At 33.6% G+C, this 22,605-nt stretch overlaps 3 protein-coding genes across 7 annotated transcripts; 1 reads left to right on the top strand and 2 right to left on the bottom strand.

Moving 5' to 3' along the window:
* The first annotated feature begins 1,126 nt into the window (after positions 1-1,126).
* On the top strand, positions 1,127-7,691 carry LOC110699172. Its single transcript, XM_021876660.1, has 2 exons — positions 1,127-1,591; positions 5,355-7,691. Exons 1-2 carry the CDS (start codon positions 1,316-1,318, stop codon positions 7,260-7,262), a joined length of 2,184 nt encoding a protein of 727 aa, XP_021732352.1. The 5' UTR covers positions 1,127-1,315; the 3' UTR covers positions 7,263-7,691.
* A 1,706-nt stretch (positions 7,692-9,397) lies between these two features.
* LOC110699173 (UDP-xylose transporter 1-like) lies at positions 9,398-15,045 on the bottom strand. Of its 5 annotated transcripts, none has more exons than XM_021876662.1 (8): positions 14,780-15,045; positions 13,983-14,087; positions 13,404-13,554; positions 12,340-12,592; positions 11,928-12,060; positions 11,623-11,784; positions 10,592-10,867; positions 9,398-9,666 (listed from the first exon to the last, which is right to left on the bottom strand). In XM_021876662.1, the coding sequence occupies exons 3-8, from the start codon at positions 13,522-13,524 to the stop codon at positions 9,562-9,564; spliced, it is 1,050 nt and encodes a 349-aa protein (XP_021732354.1). In that variant the 5' UTR covers positions 13,525-13,554; positions 13,983-14,087; positions 14,780-15,045; the 3' UTR covers positions 9,398-9,561. The 5 variants fall into 5 exon arrangements, with proteins under 5 accessions (XP_021732354.1, XP_021732356.1, XP_021732358.1 ...); XM_021876664.1 differs by having other exon boundaries at positions 13,964-14,087; XM_021876666.1 differs by having other exon boundaries at positions 14,776-15,045.
* Positions 15,046-19,039: 3,994 nt separating this feature from the next.
* LOC110699442 (non-classical arabinogalactan protein 30-like) lies at positions 19,040-20,469 on the bottom strand. Its single transcript, XM_021876951.1, has 2 exons — positions 20,091-20,469; positions 19,040-19,528 (listed from the first exon to the last, which is right to left on the bottom strand). Exons 1-2 carry the CDS (start codon positions 20,278-20,280, stop codon positions 19,185-19,187), a joined length of 534 nt encoding a protein of 177 aa, XP_021732643.1. The 5' UTR covers positions 20,281-20,469; the 3' UTR covers positions 19,040-19,184.
* Between the last annotated feature and the right edge of the window lie 2,136 nt (positions 20,470-22,605).

The following is a 22,605-nucleotide window of genomic DNA, read 5'->3' on the forward strand; positions in this document are numbered from 1 at the left end:
AATAGAGTACGGACATTAATACCCCTAAATTATATTTATTTACATAGTTTCCCTCATTAATGTTGCCAATATCTAAATTTGTGACATAAGGCCAAACCGAAAGAGCTCTCCAGATACGCCTAGCTATTGCGCGCGTTATCTGCCCTAATATATTCAAAATTGTTCGAACATTCTTATGGGTCACGTGGTACTCTCCACATTTAATAGTCTTTTATTTTATTTCATGCGTTTCCTTACCTTTTTAAAAGTATGAATAAGCTCTTATGAATAGTGTAGAGACTACTGTACCCCTAAAAATATTTATTTACGTATTTATGCCTTTAAAAGTATCACCACACTTTATGAATAGTGTTGAGATGATTATGTCCCTAAAATGTTTATTTATATATTTGCCCTCATTAATGTTAATTTTTTTTAAAACATTTAAGAATAGTGTATGGACATTTATACCCCTAAAAAAAATTGTTTACATATTTTTCCCTAATTAACATTACCAACAACTCCAAATCGAAAAAAGTTCCGGAGATGACAGACAATGACGCGCGCATTAGCCGCCCTAGTAAATATATAGTTTTTACAAAATTTGAACTAACAACTTCAAGATTTGTATAAAAAACACGAAATTGACATTTCACAAATCAATCCAAACACAACCTGTTTTTATTAATGGTCAAATTATACAATTATCTTATATTTTACATGATTTTGACAGATTTCATAAGTAACACAAAATGAACACAAAACCAAACACGAACACAACATAACACAACATGATTGTTTGCTAGTCTCTTGGCTCCCGAGTTCTATCCATAGTCCAACATACATAAGAATCCAAAACACATAGTCAGCATACTAAAAAAATAATTATATAATTAGTCATAGATAATCACACTATTAATTAATCAAATCAAAGATTACCCTAATAAACAAGTATTATTTGCGTTGGGGTTTGGGCCACTTCAATTATTCTCCAAACCCAATGTATTTGCTTTCCTTTAACTATTCAACCAAATGAAATAAATCCCATCACATCGTATTTCATACTTTATATTATAAAAATTTATACGAATACTCTTTCTCTTATTAAAGTCAAAACTTCAAATATTATTTATTTATAAATATTATTAATATTATTATTATTATTAACCTTCTCTCCTTTTCTCTATCTCCCTTTCATGGCCGCCAAACTCTATCCTCTCTTTCTCTATCTAAAAACCCTTCAATTTCTTTTCATGGCGTCTCTCTCTTTCACCTGATCTACATTTTCTCTCTCATCTTCTCGTCGTATTTCTGGGTTTTTTCGTCGCTTTTAGAAATGGTGGGAAGCAAATGGAGGAAGGCTAAATTAGCGTTGGGTTGCGTCCAACTTCCTCGCACCCTTGATGACGAGAATAATAGTAATTCGTCTTCTTCCGCCGCCGTACTCGCCGCCGTTAACGGTGGTCATCGCCGGCAATTCTCCGACGCCGTGGTTTCTCTCTCCTCTTCCACCGCCTCCGTTGCTGCCGATTGCCGCCCATCTTCTCCTATCACTCCTACTCCGTCCTCTTCCGGGCTTCGCTTCTCTCGCAGCTCCTCGAAATCTTCTAAGGTTCGATTTTTGTTCGTAAATAATTGTTATCGTAATTATTATTTTGATTGGTTATTTGTTTGGATTGAGTTTTTGTTGGTGTTTGTTTATTTTATGTGAAATTGTTCATCTGGGTTTCTGCTATAAAGGTTAATTTTTTTAAAATAATTAATGTTTTTTTTTTTCATGGGTGTTTATTGTTATTTTAATGTAATTTGTAAAATGCAATTGAATTTAATAAAAAGGGTAATAATGGGATATACTGTGAAGGAATCTGAATAGTGGGGGAAAGATGGGGCTTTATTGTCGTTGTTGCTGCTGCTGTTGTTGTTATCAAGTGGTAAGTGGATTGTGGGGAAAATAAAGTGGAGTGGGTGAGATTGTACAACTTTAGGGACCATCACTACTACCCCTTTGGTTCATTTGTAAAAGGAAAACCAATACTAGCTCCATCGGGCTGCTTCATTTGCTTTTTCACGGTCTGATGCAATGCGATGGGCTTACATGACCATACGTCCATACCCATTACTCCCTCCGTTTTTGTATAAATGCTATCACTTGTATCTACGGGTAGTTTAGTTTGACGAGATTTTATGGGTGTGGGCAAGTGGGGTAGGATAAATAGTATTATACGGAGTAATATAAAAGTGGGCAAGTGGACTATGAAAAATAGTATCATAATGCAGATAAACTTGTATTTTCTCTATGATGTAAATTTGGGACAAGAGTAGTATTATATCAATGACTGAATAAAACAAGTGATGCATTTATTTAGAATTACATGGATTAATTTCTTTCTTTTGTGCATTTAACAAAATTTAAGTTGCATATATTTCAAATTATACATTGCAACACATCTAACAAGATTGATAATACATCTAAGAAGTGGAACAGCTAATAAAAGAATAGAGGGAGTAAATTATTCGACTTTTATTTCCCTCAAGGGAAAGTGCTTTGCATGGTCAGCAGCTGTGGCCATTTTCACCCCATTTCTTCAATCTTTTTTTTTCTCCCTCCTTTTGATGAATTGCTTATTTAGATAAAAAGCCTGTTGACCGTTGATTGTGAGGTTTCTTTCAATGGGTATGAGCCTAAAACTCCTCAAAGTTGTCAAATGGGGTACTTAAGTTTATTTTTGATTAAAAAAAAATTAATGGAGGTAAAGAAGAAAACAGTAGTTTTCTTTTTCTTCATGATTTTCCACTTCTTTTGATGGGTGGGGCTCATCATCTCCCTAATGTTTGCCTTGAAAGCTTCATAATTATGACTGGTGAGAGTTGCTTGATCACTTTTGCTTTTGCAAAAAATAAAAATAAAAGTCTTCCCCACTTGGCATTGTTCTTTAGTTTTAATTATATTCTTCATCCTTTTGGCAGCCTAACATTGACTTTTTATTTTATGGTTTTCTTTTTTCTTTGTTAGACAATTAGATTCAACATGAAGGTATTTATTTGATTCTTCCTTGCAGAGTTCTACTTTGACATTTTTATCTGACTGGTTGTTGGTTCTTGACCAACTTTTTTTGTTGTTTATTCTCCCCTTTTCTTGATTTGAAGAGATAATTAATATTAGGGGAAGCAGATGTGGCTCATATTTTCATAAGATATTTTGTAATATATATATTGATGGGCTGATTTGTAATATGACCTAAGTTTTACATTAAAATCAATTTATTAACTTGAAGTTATTTGGCTCTGCCCTAAACTTTTAATTATTGAAAAATATTTTTTTTTTACTTTTCATTTGATTGAGAATAGAAATTCTGTAAATTTATTACCTGGTATTTCATTTAGAAAATGAAAGAAAATAAGAATAAAAAGAAAGACAAAACAAAAGACTTGAATATATTGGTCTATCCCCTTTTGAATTTTTTGCGGTCAGATTCAAATGTATTTTGGTTCAGCTGCTAAAAGTTGATTATTATCTTTATTAAATGTATTGATTATTAGGATATAATAGTCTTAGTCGTAATTCAGATTATTTGAAGCAGCTTTTTTTAAAATTATTTTTTGCATCATTTTCAATTTTCTAATTTATTTGGAGGTCCTTTTCTGTATAAATCTCATTATGACTTGTAACCAATGGTATATGTTGTTGGGCAATGTTGAAATTTCAATTCCTTCGTAATCATTAGTTGGCTTGTCTCCTTTTCAAAGTTAACAGGCTCGAATAGGTTTCCCAGATTTGGAATTTTGCTAGTAGTTTGCATTAATTGATTTTTGGGTCGTTTTCAAACACCTACAAATATAGTACGAAGTTGTGTACCCCATTAAATGTTGTGCCCTTTAGGATAAGGCGGTGGGATTGATTATTTTTGTAGTCATATTAATCTGTATCTCACATACATTGCATATTGGAAGGGAAATATCTTCTAATAACAATCATGTGTTTGGGTATTAATATGCATATTGGTTTGGGCCACTTAGCCAACAAGTGATATTTTTGAGATCTTTATACCCGCTGCATTGCTACATAGTAGAAAGGATACACCCATCCTTTTCGTATTAGTTGACTTCATATGAATTCTGTTTTCAAACTAAAATTATTGGTCTCTCTTCTATGTTATTGTAAAATTCTGTATAATTTTTTAACGATTAATCTAACAAGGTTTTATTTTTATTTTTATTTTTTATTTTTTATATTTTTATTTTTAATATAATTCATGAAGTTAATGGTTAAATGATAATTATATACTCAAGAAATCCATTGTACCCTATTAGCAATATTTTTGTCAGAGTTGATTAGTAGAATGTAATGTAAGTATCTTGTCTAATATTGCGTGCCTCTTTACTTGTAAACAGAATGATATTGTTTTCACGGGTCTGTAAGTTCTAATTTTTGTGGGATATACTGACCCCAAATGTCACCTGGCTGTGATATATATTAACCAAGCGCAATTTGTATTCTCCATTCCAGGGTTTTATGCATTTATGTCTTTTATTTTTCTTCTTCAGAGTTACTGTAAGTGGAATAGATTATCTTTCATTGTATAGCTAGAAATAAGTGACTAAATGATGCTGCGGCCAAATTGGGAAGAAGCTGAAGAACTGATGTTCAATCTCAAATGAATGTTAATGGCTCCAATTATTATAGTCATCTGTCTTTGGGTAATCTTGACATTACGTTATGAAATGGGAGTCCTAGATGACTGGAACATGCTTATGAAGTAATCAGTGGCCTTAATGCTTTTAAATTTTAATACTTGGATGTCAAAATTATTTAAAGCTTGCAGGAATTACTTAGGTGCGTGTTTCTTGCTCTTAGGCCTTTGTATGGAAACGTGTTGTCTAATAATTGATAATTTTGCCAATGCTTTTGCTATGAATAGAATTTGAAAAGGTGAAACAATGATGTCTGGCCTCAGCTGTGTAAGTAAGACTGTAAGAGTTTTTTATATTCTGGTGAAAATCTGTGGGGTTGAAGTGATAACGCAGGTCTTCTAGATTACATTTAGATTGCATAGATACTCCACTGGGAATTCTTGGGTATATTGAATGAGGGTGTCATAGATGTAAGCACCATTTTTGTTTGTTTGTTATTTTTAAAACTTTTACATGTCTTCCCATATCTTGCAACAGAAATGATTGAATTCAATTAATCATAATATAAAGACATAAGCTGGGTAGAAATATAGTACTCACAATGTTTTACTGGTTTTATCCTTTTTATAGATTTTTCTCCTCCCTTTACTGTATTTTTTTTTTTTTTGGGAATCTTTGCCCAAGATTATTTAAGCTTCTATCTAGAAGTTTTCTTCTTAACTTTTACTGTTTCATTACTGCAGAAGACCTGTGCAATATGCCTGAGCACTGTGATCCCAGGCCAGGGCCATGCTATTTTTACCGCTGAGTGCTCACACTCATTTCACTTTAACTGCATCACTTCTAATGTGAAGCATGGCAATCACATTTGCCCAATCTGCAGAGCAAAGTGGACAGAAATTCCTTCCCAAGGTCAGACTTCTGAAGCTCTCCATGGGAAGCTGAGAGCCAACTCAATCAATGGGAACAGAGACTATCCAGTGGTAGCTGCTCTGCAGCAGCTTCACCTTCCTCAACCAGATTTTAATCAGAACATCTCCCCCACGTACCGGGTTTCTGAACCTGCTATGTTTGATGATGATGACCTCATAGATGAACAACATACATTTAGGGAACAATTTGCTCATAATGCTTCTGATGACAGCTCTATGAGAAGGGTAGAGATTAAGACATGTCCTGAAGTTTCTTCCATTGCTAAGTTAGCATCTTATGATAATTTCTCAGTTTTGATACATCTGAAGGCTCCTGTTGCTGAAATAAGCTATTACGGTGCCAGCTTGCCATCTCAAAATTCTCGTGCTTCAGTTGATCTGGTTACTGTACTGGATGTGAGTGGCAGCATGGCAGGTACCAAGCTTGCATTACTTAAACGTGCCATGGGATTTGTGATACATCACCTTGGTCCTCATGATAGGCTCTCAGTTATAGTATTTTCCTCTTCAGCCCGGCGTCTTTTTCCCCTTAAAAGGATGACTGACAGTGGTAGAAATCAGGCTCTCCAAGCAGTCAATTCCCTTTCTTCTAATGGTGGAACTAATATTGCTGAAGGTCTCAAGAAGGGTGCTAAGGTTATGTTAGAGCGGAAGTGTAAAAACCCGGTTAGCAGTATGATCCTTTTATCTGATGGGCAGGATACATATACGGTCAATGCTCCTGCTGGTGCACAATCTAGGACAGACTACAAGTCGCTCCTTCCAAATTTTATCCAACAGAATTCAGGAACCAGCTTTCAGATACCAGTGCATACGTTTGGGTTTGGTTCAGATCATGATTCTGTTTCAATGCATTCCATCTCCGAGGGTTCTGGAGGCACATTCTCCTTTATAGAGACTGAGTGTGTGATTCAAGATGCTTTTGCCCAGTGCATGGGAGGTTTGCTGAGTGTGGTTGTACAAGAGCTAGAATTGAAACTTAACTGTGTATACCCTAATTTGAAGCTTGGGTCAATCAAAGCTGGAAGCTACCACACTCGACTGCTGGATGGTGCAAGAACAGGTTACATAAATGTTGGAGATTTGTATGCTGAAGAAGAAAGGGATTTTCTTGTGACTATGAATATTCCTCAGGCATCTGTAAGTGAGATGCCATTGCTGAAAGTTAGCTGCACTTATAAGGACCCAATCACAAAAGAGATGACACATATAGATGAAGTTGAAGGTGTCAAGATCAGTAGATCAGAGAGAGCAGAGCATGTAGAGGTTTCCATGGAGGTGGATAAGCAGCGTAACAGGCTAAAAGCAGCAGATGCTATGTCGGAGGCTAGATCTGCTGCTGAAAATAGTGATTTGGCCGGTGCAGTGTGTATCCTCGAGAGCTGTCGGCAAACATTGTCAGAAAGTGTATCAGCAAAAGACCCCTTGTGTGTGGGACTTTTAAATGAACTAAAGGAGATGAAGGAGAGGATGTCTACACGCCAGGTGTACGAGGCATCTGGAAGGGCATATGTTTTGTCTGGACTGAGTTCACATTCGTGGCAGAGGGCAACCGTAAGAGTCGATTCTACAAGCAGCACCAATCTTTCTCAAGCTTACCAAACCTCATTCATGGCTGATATGATCTCTCGCTCCCAGACAATGGTGATTCCTAACATGCCGCCTTCTCCTCCTGTGAGGCCTCCTCGATCACTCTCTGGGCGTCCAAGTCCTAGGTAATTTGCAATCTTAGTAAAATTTTGAGATTGCTCGTTCCAAAATATAATCTACATATTCTACCTTATTTTTTAAAAATTTAATCCTCTAGATTTTAGCTTTGTTTAGAAAGCCGGGGCGAGGATAGGGAGAGGAAGGTAATTTTGTAAATGACTAATAATAATGGGAGAAAGATAGTTTTGAAGAAAATTTTGGGTGGGAAGGGTATAGGTGGTATTTGGACTTTTTTTTTGGTTTTTTTTTTTCGTTAATCGGGTAAATTTTTGTTGGGTGTTTTTTGTACATAAGTGATAAAAGCGAGAAAGCAATGTGTTTCTCCATGGGAAGAATGGGTATAGCCTTGCAAGTGTAATTTGCTTTATTTTTTTTTTAAATATTGGAGACTTTAAATTCTTGGCAAAGTGAATTAAATTATTCACTCTTGATTCTTTCCTTATTGCCCATATTTTGCTCGATGCCTTGACTTGTCTATTATGTTTCTTTTTCCGAATAACACAACTTCAATCAATATTTATTGGTACACCCAGGTGTGTATAAAAATTTGCGCAAATTAGTAGAAATTGTGCATATAGGAGTTAACTCGTCTAAAAATATCACTGTCATGATCATTGCAAAATCATGTACGATACTCGTATATTGCTGTGTATGGTCATGTCCTAAAATCTTCAACATTTACCCTGTAATTTTCCCCGTCATGACTGCAGCCTGAGTGGCTATCGCCCAAAAATTATCATGAGAGCGCCACTATTAGTGGCGTTGATATGATGTTGCTGGAAGACAATTTCACAATTGTCCCATTTCAGGTATAAAATGTCTGATCTTCTCCTTCAACTATCTACATGGCTACATCTCTCACGTTTTCTATTGTTGATGTTATAGCTCGCCACCACCATCGAAGCTCTACGCACTCTACAACCGCCCCCAGTTCTTGTGCTGAACTAATTTTAGCAGAATACCAAAGAGTGACCTTGTTCTAAGGTGAGGGATATAATGACCTACCTCCACTTTTTAGCCTAATCCTACCTCTGTGATTTTATGGAGTAATAAAAATAGTGGTGCACTTGTGAGATTCTATTAGGATTCCCTCAGAAAAACAGCACCTCAATATTCCTCTTGCCTCGCACCACCACAAACGCATTTTAAGTAAAAATTATCTTGTCTCCCCTTAATCAAGAATCCTTTGCGGCCAGCCTGATAAAACCCACCATCATAAAGAGACATCTATCCTAAAAAAGTAATTTCATTTGTTTCTATTTACTTAAAACACACCTTTTTAAGCAAGTTATTTAAAGATAATAGAGAAGGTAAACAAACAATTTTTTTTTTTAATTAATAATCTAACCGCCGATGAGATGAAGGGGTTAAGTTGTTACTATTTTAATTATTTCAAACACTTTGATCATCTACCTTCGCTCCTCAATTGCATGCTGGAAAGACGTGTTGCAATTATTAAAATCATAGGAAGTATAACTTCGTGGGTTGTCTTAGCCGTTATTTAGTTTAAGCAGCTAATGTCATCAACAATCTAATTAGATAATCGTTAACAATATCTAAAAATAGATTTTCTGTAAATCACTACTCCGTACAAATCATTATTTGATGCTCTTCCATCACTTAACCTTTCTTATATGATTAGGCTTTGGGAGCAAGTTCATTTTGGTACCTATGCGTGTCCCTTTTGGAGGAATGGCACCAACACCCTTTACCAAATTCAACCTAAGCTAGCTATGATTAGCAAAAATTAGGCTTATAATTGGACTTTTCATGCTCACAATCGTCAATTGCAAGCCTAACATAGTAACATCTAATGACAACTCATGGCACACTTATAAAAACATTGGGACTTAGCAAGTTATCGTTTTTGACATGGATACGTGTCTAAATACAATAATAAGTTATTATACTCCGTATTCATATGTAAAATTTCATATTTTTGGTTCAAGATAAAGCAACAAGTAGTTATGCTCCGTATCAACACAAATAATTATGACAAAATGAAGCATACGTGCGAGTAACGTAGCATTTGCGAGTTGTTAAATGACTAATGGACATAGGGAGAATATAAAAACATGTGTATAAGGCACTTTTCAAATTGTTGGTAAAAAGTGGCTTTGTGGAGCATAATGCAAAAAGATGAGTATTATCCTCAATTTACTGTTTTAGAATATAATTGAAATGAACCTTAAAGAATATTGGTATATTACCGATCCCTTACAAAAATCCTCCCAACCCCCTTTGAAAAACATAAAAATAAAAGGTGAAGTTCAAATAAAAGAAAGGTTAAAAAAAAAAGAGTTGATGATTAGACAAGAGAATCCTTGGCTGCTTTGACCTTTTCATGACCTTCATTATCTTGTACACCCACATTCTTCACTGTTGATAGTGGCAAATTTTCTTTATCTTTTATCTGCAACATCAACATGCCATTCACAATGCCGTTAGTATTCCTTCCTCTCATTATGTCTTAGACTTGAAATGTATCGCCATTTTTCCAAATAATAATAATACAAAAATTGAATACATGAAATATAGAAAATAATTTTTAACTCTGACATTTACTTTACAACAAATGATTTTACTATGGAATACTTGTATTTGGTATTCTCTCCGCGCATGACTAAGAATCTTTCTAAAAGATTTTGACACGTATATTAAGAATTTTAGTAAAGTGAGTGAGAGAAAGAAATTTAAGATGAAGGTCTACTTCATATGTATTGAGTAAATTTTTATTTTTATTTTTTGATTTTACTACAACTAGAAGTAGTTTTGTGGATATCCTATAAAGAAATACATAATGAAATCAGCCCTCCTTATTCCATTTCAAAAAAAAAAAAAAAAAAAAAAGATTATTTGTTGACAGATTAAGTATTTTTTTTTTCAAATAGAAAGAATGCGGCCTTAGGGCTGTTCAAAATGTGGTCTAGACCTATCAAACTGGACCGTGAACAACCCTACACGACCTTAATTAACAGAAATTCCATCCAAATAAGCATTATTTTTGCATGTATTAACAGACTATGTTATTTAGTAAGTAGAAGGAAAAGAGAAAAATGGAAGAGCTAAAAATGCTGCCCAACTCAAAGGGAATAAGTTGTTTGGTTTAGGAAAGGGAATATAATTATATGACACTTGAAAAAGTAGGAAAATAAAAAGGTGAAAAGTAATACTAATCACAATTAAAAGGGAGGATCAAATTTTCAAAAAATTCAAATACAAAAGTTAAATCTTTTATAATTGTGAAAGTAGTATGAATTGAAAGAGGAATTACTTTGTTAGTAAAGTTGAAATAAAGCAAGAACATAAATAAAGATGAAAAAGGTTGATAAATTAACCTGGGAAGCTGTAGATAAATCCCCAACAGGAACTTTCTTTTTACTCTCATTGGTACAAAAATATGAGTAGAGTCCCATCCCAAATACAGCTATTGTTATTCCAATTATATTTCTCTCTGTAAATGGATCATGTAATAATGTATAACCAAACCCAAGTACTAAGCATGTCTTCAGATGTCCTAGTACTTGGTATGTTACTGGTGATGTCTTTCCTATCACCAGGAATGTGCTGAAGTTCACTGACACCGCGATCAGGCATGATAACACGATGAATCCCTGCTCATTTAAGTACATTTCATAAGGTCATATATATGTTAAGTAGATAAGATCATAGGACGAATGGATTTAAATGCTCTGTATTAGTAGTATGTGCTAAAGTTGGTACTGTTAGATTAACTGCTGGTCGCAATTTTCTGTGTTCAGATTATTTTGCACATACTGCTAATACTTCAATGTAAGGATACAACTTCGTGTTAGATTTATACACTTATAGCCACATTTAAGTAATGCATAAAACTCTGTATTAGCAGAATGTGCTCAAGTTTGTACTGTTAGATTAACTGCTGGTTGCTATTTTTTGTGTTCCGATTATTTGTACAGACTGCATTACTTCAGTCTGTACAAATATAGCTAGATTTAAGTGATGCATACACGATAAGAGGGACGGATGAAACTTCATTAAGTGGTAATTTTATTTTTAACTTACCAAGACTAGAAACTAAGCCAAATGGGACAGATGTCTTATGCAACCAGAGAAGGTGATCCAGGATCTGTGGTATGAGCTATTTCATAGAATCTCTTTTTCCATGCCGATCAAGACCAGCAGAAGGAAGCAGGAATGGTTTAAAGACTTGTTCAGTGTCTGATAGATAGCTTTTGCTTGGTGTTGTTTGTTTTGTTCTGTTTTTGTCCTGTTTTGTGGTCTTAGGGCTTGCCTAGCCCTTTGGTGTATGAATATTTTTTGGGTGATCAATAAATTTTTTTACCTTTTTTTTTTTTTTGAAAAAAAAAAATAAAAAAAAAAAACTTACCAAGACAAGAGGAGAGTACTTGAAGGCAAAAACACTTTGCTTGGTAAGGAACTTATCAACCATAGGACCAAAGACGAATAGGACAGCTGCTTGGAATGGTGCTGATTGATACAGCAGTTGTGTAGACGAAACATTAAGTCTTTTCTGTATGGTGTTAGTCAGCTAAATAATAATTTGGTTAAGGAATTCATGAATGATGTCATAAAATTATATAAGTCGATTTTCTGATTGCTGATTTCTTGGACAAACATAACATTATAAGTACTAATGAAAGGAACCAAGGCTAAATAGTGAATCAAGGATACAATCTGACCAACACACGTTGTGATTATGGCTAGAGCAGAAAGAACTGTGCCAACAAAATTGAGCTGCAGATCGGTGATAGAAGCAATCCCGACTCCCACCAGCAAGATGAACAGAGAAAACTTGATCTTTCGACTGTGAAGAGAACGCGTGTTTCATTAATAAAACCAGCAGTAAATATATATTTTCTATCATCTCTACTCTCTAGGCCTTGTCCTGAAATTTTTACTGAACTGAACGTTTTTTGTACAGATATTAAAACTAATTCTTACTAATCAAAAGCTATAAGCAGAGTATTCTGACTAATTTCTGAAGTAAATTCTTATATACTGTCAAGAGCACAACTTATTAATTTGTTTCAAAGATGCTATTGAATGGTGGTGGTGTAGTAGTAGTAGAGTATGAATGTAAAACCTGAAATGTTTGTTGAGGAAAATGGTTTCCAAGAGGACAGTAAAAGGTATGATGGCAAGCTTAGTCATTTGGTAGAATCCAATGGAGTTGAAGCCAAGGCTCAAGTTAAGAAGTCCAATGGAGACTCCATTTAGGATGCCAAACATAACTACAGTCTTCATGTCCACTGATTTCGTCTCGAAAAATTTGAGGCGTTGTGCCAAATGAAGGGTACAATATGTTACCATCAAGTGCCAACTTGTGAGTGTTGTCGCTGCAAATACGAACATACGTTCATGTACACACATGTTATTAAATCATGGAACTCGAGTTAAATTCAATTTCATTCTTTATACGAAGTATTGGCTTACCTATACAATACAATCTTATAAAATTGTACTCCATATAATGAAGTCTTTACGTGTCAGTTATTTTCTGATTGTTAACTACTTTATCTGTCATATAAAAAAAACTAATGATAAACTACCATTTTTGTTTCTAAATAATAGACCACATTTTAAAAGCTATATTCGTATTTCTTAAAATTGAAAGTTTGAAATTATTTATTGTTGGCTAATCATTGTTGTTGTTGGTTAAACTGTTGCCATGCTCAACCACCATAGCTGGTGAAGCCTATTATTCAAAGGTCAGCCACGCTTACAAAATTTTTCATGTGCAAACCAAACAATGATTTGTTTGAAAGCAAAGATTCATTGCTATAGACGTAGGGACAATTATGTTTCCTTTAGTAAGGTCAATTTATTAGTATTATTGGTTCAATCCAATGAATTAATATAGGTTTGAAATTGTTTTTTTTTTTTTGAACACTTAACATTAGAAAACAATGTAACATACACTACTGTTCTTTATGACTCCATCGAATTTTACTCCGTATTTGACTTACTTTAACAATATAACTTTACCGATGATAATATCAATAATACAAAGAGAGGGTAATATTTATAAAAAGTACAGTAATAAAAAGCAAAAGAAATAAAAATATAAGTCAACGGATAAAGCATAATCTTCTTTTTAAAAAAAGAGAAAAAGCTTAAGGTTAAAAAAAGAAGAGAAAAAAGACGTACCAAAGTGGAAGCCAAGATTACTCATCAAGGCTTTGTTGCAAATAACAATAGAAACTGATGATGCCACTGATAGAAACAATGCTCCTACCACTCCTACTTGGAACTCCCATTTTTCTCCCATTTTCCCACTCTTTCTTTATTCCTTATTTACCTGTTAATTAAACCAATAAATTCAATTTACTAAATTAAAGAAATCACGACGATCACACAACTTAATTAAACTATCAAAATGTAAATTAATTTTTTTTAAAGATAATATAAAGAATCATTAATAAGAAGTTTTCCTCATTCGGAGAATTCCTAATAATGTATCAATTGAATTGTCCAAAGTATATATATTGGTAGTATTGTGTAATGAAGATGACATACGTACATAGTAGAAAAAGAGAATGTGCGATAATGTAAGCGGAATGAGTTTTTATCTACAACAATTCAATATTTCAAATGTAGTGATTATAGTTAAGTTACAAAAATCAGGCTATTAACATTGCCTTTTTTTTTCCTTTAAATTTATTTAGCATGTACCAATGCAAGGTACAAAAACATGGATAAAATGATACCAAAACAGGTACGACGTACTGTGTACACCTAGCTACTTGATGAGCCCTCTTCTTTTATCGAATTGTCAGTGAATACATTGAACTCATAATCGTGCAGCGCATGTTGTGTGTAGTGTACATGCACCTACGTGTATCATATCATATCATATCAGCGCATGTTCTTTGATTAAGGAAGACTTTCAAATAGCTACGAAAAATAATATAATCATGGTAGTTATAACACAAACCTTCAACCAATCCTTTCTACTTGTATTTGTTTGACTAGCTATGAAATTCTGAAATTGTTGAATTGACCATCTATTTGATTTTTTTAGGATAGTATTGAATATTGAAATTAGTTGTTTAAAGGTACAGTAAAATCAAAATCCAGAAAGAATCGAAGCAAAAGCGCGTAGAATCGTACCAAGAGATCATATAGGAATATAGGATCACACATAATTGTGCAGGATTGTATGAAATCATATATATAGAATCAGAACATGATCAATTAGGATTGCACGACCTACTTTTTTCTAATAAAATGAACCCAATTGCAACCCATGCTATTTTAAAGCCCAAAAAAATACCAATTCAATTCAAACAATGAAATTTTATGACTTTTATGTGCACTACTTGATCTATATGGGGATGTAGAATATAATAATGACTTAAAAATTATTGTAACTATTGTAAAATTATCCCTAGAGTAAATAGGTGGGTAAGGAACAATAAAACTCATATAGTAAAGTTAATATAAAGTATAAACACTTATGCTTCTTTTTCTAATAGAGAAAAGGATCAGAGAATGAAGGAAGAGATGAGTTTATACGTACTTACCAAAGGGCGTGCAGGTGTAACAAAGACACTTTAATTTAAAAAGATTTATTTACAATTGTTTTTTTTCGCCGTAGTCATCCAAATTACCTCCACCAATGCTGTATTGAACGTGACCAATAAGCTAAAATTTGAATGTAGATCAAATCAAATGAAGAGATTTTCTTAATTGAACTGTCTCTAGCTTAAAAACCTTCTCTTCAAGTTTGTATGTGTGTGATAATGCTTTGAAATGAGAGAGAAAGAGAAGAATGAATAATAATGAGAAAGAAGTGTTAGGGAGATCATATACATGATTTATCTTGGGGTTGAAGGAAAGGTGGGTTGTTAGTCCTTCTAAACACATCGTTTTCAAGTGTATTTCTCTTGTTGTTATGTAGTATATATAACTAATTTACTAGTATAATACATTATTAATATTATAGTTATTAATATAGAATGTGAGCGACACCAAATTTGATTAAAATAAGTGAGCAAATTAAATTGTGCGGCCGTTGAATTACAAAAATATTGACTTTGAACCCAAGCAAGTACTCGTACGTCACTACGTCCATGTTTTATTATGGTGCATGGAATGTGTTTTATATGCCATAATAATTATTTTATTTTTTTTCAATTTTTATTAATATTTTTTTATGACCTAGCATGGTATATGCTACCCAATTATCTAGCTAAAATATCTCCAAAATCAATTAATCTATTAACTATTACTAAAATAAAACATTGTTGACATCATCTCTCCTCAAAACTGTATACGTATTGCTTTCTTATGAAATTTTTTCCCGCCTAAAACCATTGATGATGTCATTTTTTAGTGATTATTTTTTTTCCTTTTGTTTAATACTTTGTAAACAAGCTAATTAAGTTTTAATAAACAACTTTTAATCTAGAAAACCGAAGTATAGTAAATTGAATAGCAACCGTATTCCTCTCCTTCCAATGAATTTATGACAAAATTGAAAAGATTCATCGTATAGACGAATTCTATATTATAATTTTTTTATTAAAATCGTGCATCGCACGGGGATAATCTAGTTACTAAATATGATAGCGTAAATTTAAACTAGCAACTAACCTGACTAGCATGTCTAATTAGGTACTTCGTACCCCGTATTTTGTTTTATTATTATTATTATTATTATTATTATTAATTTTATTTTATTTTATTTTTTACTTATTATTATGATTAATAAAATATCAAAGCAAGTTTTCAAAAAAAAAAAAAAAAGCAAACATATATAATTTTCAATGTTATAATGGGTGGAGTTATTTGATACAGTATGTAAATCAATCTTGGGGACTTGGGTTTCCATCATGAACTTAAATTTTTGATTGAGTTGGTACTTTAATATATATGGTATCAGAGTTAACGTGACATAGAGGTTACGACTTCATCAAAAAGTAGAGATGTCTATACACATTTCTTTTAATAGTGAGGAGGACCCTAACCAGACCCCAGTCCTCACGGTTTTTTGGTCCAATATTTGCTAGTCAAACCCTTGCAAAAAGCGTAACAAATTTGAAGGTTGAGTTCATATGAAATTAATTAACCTCTATTAGCCTAATAAAAATAATTGGGTGAAAGTGTGAGAATGGAAGTCAATTTTTAGTTGGCATGTTAATTAATTAAAGGGCATTATAGTAAGAAAGATTAAACATGTAGTCCTCCTAATTCCTATAAAGATGCTTGGAACACAAGCTCGAGAAGGTAAGATGACCATTTCTAATGCCATCCAATATTGTTGTTGTATGTATCTGCTAAAATAAGCAACCAACATAAATAGTAGGCAACAAACTAATTTTAATTAATTGTTTAGTTTTGGTGGAATGTTCACCTTCAGTTTCACTCCAAACTATTAATTAGTCACCATGTGTTTTTTACTTCTTGATTTTGCTCCACATACACTTTCAAATATAGTCAGTCATTTACTTTATTTATATATATTCTTCTCAATAATTCTTATCGAATGTCTTAGGGGTTTTTAAGAGTTATAAAATTATAAAATTCCATGTACGTAGCGTATATCTTTCTTAAATTATTGATAAAAGGAATAAGCATGTACACACGTATTTATTTATGTGGGATCGAAAAAATAGTTAATCTTAACCATTTAACTTTTTTTTTAACAAATATACTACTTAAACAAAGTTTAATACATACCAGAAGAAGATACAAGATCGAAGATGTTGTTGTCAATAGAGTTTATGGAAACAGTCTCTGAGTCTCGTGTCGAAATACACATTATTTCTCGATATCCATAAACCCTAAAGTGTACAAATTAAAGAAATACACACACCTATCCTCATTGAAAACTGAGTGGATGCATAAACTTCCACTCTGTACAAAATAAAAACATATATACATGCATATTGTATGTCTTCATCTCCCTCTGTACAGGTCTCACGAGTAGGTGAGATGGGAATTCCTCTCGATAAATAAGAATGAATATTCAAACTTTTGTAGCAATTCCATTCAATTCATCGATAATATCCAGACTAAACTTTAGGCCTGATACCATGTAGAATTATGTATTGTGAATAAACTTTAACCTGCTTTCCATAAACTCATAATCAATCAATTTATAATACAACCAATGTAGTTTCCTACCCTATCTTAAACTCTAGAAAAACCTGGATAAACTAGGAAAAGATAAATCCTAATATTATCCAAATAACCCTAAAATACATCTTAATAACTTTCCATATTGATAAAACCTTCATACGGAGTAGCGCACAAGATTTATGAAATAGCCTATATAGGAAAGCTGCTTCATTTGTTCTATGCTGATAATAGAACAAAATAAAAAATCTTAATTGGGAAAGCAATTGATAAATGAGGAATTTCCATACATTTGAGAATTTGTGAAGCCATTGCTATTGGAACTGAGTTTAATAACAACTAACCATTATTTTTCAAAAGAAAAAAAAAAAAAACAAAAACCTAACCATTTAATTTTGCAATATTAGCTATGGGATTAGAATCATGGGTCTATTTTGCAATATTATCAAGCTAAGGGTGAACTGAAAGTCAGACGAAAATCATTTTCATGGATATTATTACTTGAAGAAGGATATAAAACACAACAATAAAGAAAAGTATGAAGAATGTTCGGTATACAACAATTGTACCTTAGCTGAAAGGAGATTTCTATTTGATTCAATTGTTAGATTTTTTGTTAGATTTAAATCTCTTTGTAAACGCTATAAGACTTTTAATCAAGGAATCAATCATAATTACCTTAAAGTTGCAAAAATATATCCCTACAATAAATCAAGTGAATGTTAGGCTGGCTAGTAAGCGGTAATGGTTCAAATAATGTATATATATGTACACCAATGTTTAACCGGGATATATTTGCACTACTACCTTGTAGAGCTAGCAAAATGTCCTGTCGTGCTGTGTTCGTGTTCAAATCAAAGTTAAATGGGCTATCCCTAGAAAACCTCAATACCAACCCACCCCAATTAATAAACGTGTCATGTCATATTGACATGTTTAATTAAATGGGTCGAAAATCCTTGACACTAACCCGCTATTTTCATGTCCAGTTTGTGTCATGTTGTCGTATTATATAAAAAAAAAGTTAACTTTGTACTCCCTCCATCCCCGAAAGAACGACCCTTTTGGGCTTATTTCGCGGGTATTAAGAAAGTGAAAAAGATAGTAGTAAAAGTACATTGGAAAGTGAAATTGACATGGGGTTTGCAAAAAAGTACAGAGAGAAAGTCATAAAAGTACATATAAAAACAAAATTTAAATGGGGAAGTTAACTTTGCACAAATATTATTGCAAATTGGAGAGTATTTTAATGCAAATGGGATGATCATTTTGGGACTAGATTTAGGCATAAGGGTCATTCTTTCGGGGACGGAGGGAGTACAAAATATATATCGTCAATTCCATAAATATTGGTTATTTTATTCTCAGGTTGGATAAGTAGTCATGTTAGTTATGTGTTGGGATCTCTACACTAACCTGACTTGTATAACTAAATATGTCATATCATATTGACCTGTTTAATTAATCATGCCGTAGGCCCTTAATACTAAACAAATTTTTCAGTTCGTGTCATGTTGTTGTGTCAGTGTCATTGCCAGCTCAACCACCACATAGTTGTGCAATACTTGTATTAAATAAGAGATAGAAATTTTTGCCATTACCTACCTTTTTGTAAACTTAGTCAACTAACAACCATTTACGTAGAGTATGTTATTCATTCAATTATTATCCAATAACTATCAAAATTTAAATATTTGCTTGTTCTCCCACATATGACCAATTCGATCATTATAATTCACAAATTAAACACTAAATATTCTTAACAAAACAACAAGCCATAAGGATTTGTTTTCAATTTACAACAAATCAAAAAAAGTTAATATGTAATTACATAAGATCGATCGAAAATCATTTTGAGCCTTGGTAGGATTTAGTATCATCATCAGGATTAACATCACAAGTAGGTGTGGTATAAAAAAAAGAACCAACATCATATTCGGTCTTATCCCTAAACATAACTGAAGGCTGTCTTAGTTTCACCCCTGTATTTCCTTGTCCAAAATCTGTTGGTATATTGCATGATTTATCTGGGCATGATACTAATCTCACTATACAATCTTTTGGGTTCAAATTCTTGCCATGTATTACCTTGACTACCACCATGTTGAACTTACCATACTTGTCCGTCGCGTCGCTGTTGTAAAATGCTAGTCCCTTGCCCTCATCTAAACATGTTATCGATACTCTAGCTCCTGTTGGAAGATTGAACTTCATGTTAATCATACAACCGATCGATGAATTTTTTATTTTTATTTTTTTCATGTAGTTATTGATTAAATGTCACCACTTAATTTAATTTGGGAAGAAAATAAGAACACATGTATTGTATCAATAAAATATAATAAGCATTTAATTAAACATGCAATAATACTTACCAACTACCATCATCTTCAAAATCAACTTTTTCGTTGATACTCAATATATATATATATATACTCATATACTATTAATCTACCACTAATTATTTTTACTGATATAAGTTCCATCTCAAAATAATACTCTTAATCTTTCTTATTTTGAATTGCTATGGACTAATGGACTAGAGGGGATGGATAGGATGACATATTTTGTACAATAATTGTATTATACTCCATAACATGTACCTTACTTAAATTTCGCCTTAATTTTATTTTAAATCAAAAAGAGAGTGATCACAGTGGTCGATATAGGACATATACATGATGTACAAAGTAATTATTTAAAATGAAGTGACGAGTACATGTTAACACAAACATAAAAATGTATAAGACGTACCTTCGATAGGTCTTCCACCTTCAGCCCATTCATTCCAATCCCCAGAACAATTTTGGCATTTAACTATGCCACCCACATGAAATTTCTCTGTTTCATCCGTAGTTGCTTCTATTGCTTTGAGGCTGCATCCCAACATTATCACCACCATCATCCACCCTACTACGCTCATCATCGACACCCTCGCCGCCATCTTTCTATCTCTCCCTTGACTTTTTTCGATGTATTGACTTAATGAAGATGGTTAATGATGGAGTGTCATACGAGCCTAATTGTATAAACATGACAAGTTTTATAGAATATGAGTGGAAGGGTAGACGTGCTTCCCATAACTCCATTACTATCTTCAAAACATTATTGTCAACCATTGCATGCCCGTTTATTATTCCATTTGATCGATGATTTATTTGGCTGATTCATTCTTCTATATATTAATATTGTTGGCTAGAAACATTTATTGATGATGACTTTGACTTTATTACATTTTATAATTGATGTGAATTGAATATTGTATCATTTGTTGGTTTACCTTTGATACTAGAAGCTCCCACAACAGTCAATCATGTATAGAGTTGTGAGATAGCCTACACTAAGGCAGTTTTTAAGGAGTTATGAAGGTGTTTATGTTGGAAGTTCTTGAAGTAAAAACAAAAAAATTTAATGGCTATTGGGATCCCATGATTTTAGCTTCCTCTTATTGCTGCTTTAATGGGTGTTTATCCATTAAATGGATCGGCCCAAATAGGCTTATTTGGACCCCAAACAGAATGCTTTTTTATTTGGAGCAAATTCATGTTGTGCACTCATTCCGTGTTGTAACAAGTGTTATACTTTGTCCGACACATAATTTTAGGCAATTTAATGAATTTAAATAAAATAAACCGGAAGACTTACCTAGGCCTAGCATAGACATTTACGACACCAAATTAAAATACTTAAAAAGTTCCATCTGTCTTCCTTGAGCATTCCCCATCCCCAGGTTGCTTAGAATCCTGCTACTTCAAAACCAAACATACTTGGCACTGTGGCAGTGGGCTATTTCAAAAACAGACATTTAATTACTACTAACTTCACCAATTTTACATTAATATTAACAGTATAATATATATATATATATATATATATATATATATATATATATTTTTTTTTTTTTTGACAAACGCAAAAGCAAACTAACAGAATTACAATAGAGAGAAAAGGTTGATCCTGCAATTCCTAGCTATATCGTTAGCTCTTTGGACCTGCTCTCTCGGGACTTTTAATATGGAGCATCACTGGAAAGTCGCACCTACCACCCTTATCTCCTTAATAAGCCACATTATCGACACCTCCTCACTTGTCTTATTAAGTAGGCTGTTCACCAAAGAGACATAATCGGACATAATAAGGATCCCAAACCTACCCTAAGATCGGGCCCACCTCATGGCTTCCAGACAAGCCCAAGCTTCACATTGGATAGCAGACGCAACAACTCCCTGTTTTCCTTCTTCCTCTAGCACATAACCATGCCTATTAGGCTTTACCGCCCATCCTATCCCTGCTCTCGTAGTATTCTTATCCCAGGAGCCATCAACTTCCACTACGAAGTTATCAAACCTATCCCCCTCCTTACCTAAGTGGACGTGAAAGAAACCCGGAGGTATTGCAGGATCCTCACCGTTCCTAACCTCTCCCCCATTTGCTATGTTGTCATGATTGAAGAAAGTTTCGTGATCCTGAAGTGCGAGGTTGATAAACTCTCTTACCCGACTAGAAGTCCCCTCTATCCCTTTGAAACATCTCTCGTTTCTAGCTTTCCATAGTCCCAGAGCGTTGCTATGAACCAAACGTTACGACTACCATACTTACCATCCTCGCTGTAAAAAAGCAGGATATAGTGTTGAATCCACCTTCTCAAAGAAGTGGAATCCGGAAAGTCAGGGCAAATATTCAGGGAGCCAGTCTCCCAAACCTCCTTTGCCTGAGTACAAAATCTGAAAAGGTGTTGGCCATCCTCTTCACCAACCTTACAAAGATCACACCCTGTATCAATAGGGACCCCCCTCCTAGCTAAATTAACTTTTACTGCAATACCATCATGGAAAATCCTCTACACAAAGTATTTCCACTTTGGGTGGATCTCCATTCTCCATACTACCTTTATAAAATCCTGGTCCCTTACCGAGAAACTCGCATTCTCTAACCCCAAGTCTTTTAATAAAAAGTAGTATCCTGTTTTAACTGTATACCTTCCTGACGGATGGTATTTCCAATAGGTGAAGTCATCCTCACGTGCATGTGGGAGTTCCATTGCTAGAATTGATTTTGCCCATTCCCACTCAAAACGCTCTCTAACCTTCCTTGCTTCCCAAGTATTGGTCTCACTGTCAATAAAATCACTCACTTTCCAATTCAAAGCTGACCTCAAAGTTTGACCAGACTTAACAACAAGAATTTCCCCGTTCACCCATGGCATACTGATTGCCGAGATACTGTTTCCATTCCCTACTTTCCAAGCGAACCCCTCCTTAAAGACTTC

The sequence above is a fragment of the Chenopodium quinoa genome, unplaced genomic scaffold (genome assembly GCF_001683475.1).
Source record: "Chenopodium quinoa cultivar QQ74 unplaced genomic scaffold, ASM168347v1, whole genome shotgun sequence".
Taxonomy (NCBI): Eukaryota; Viridiplantae; Streptophyta; class Magnoliopsida; order Caryophyllales; family Amaranthaceae; genus Chenopodium; species Chenopodium quinoa.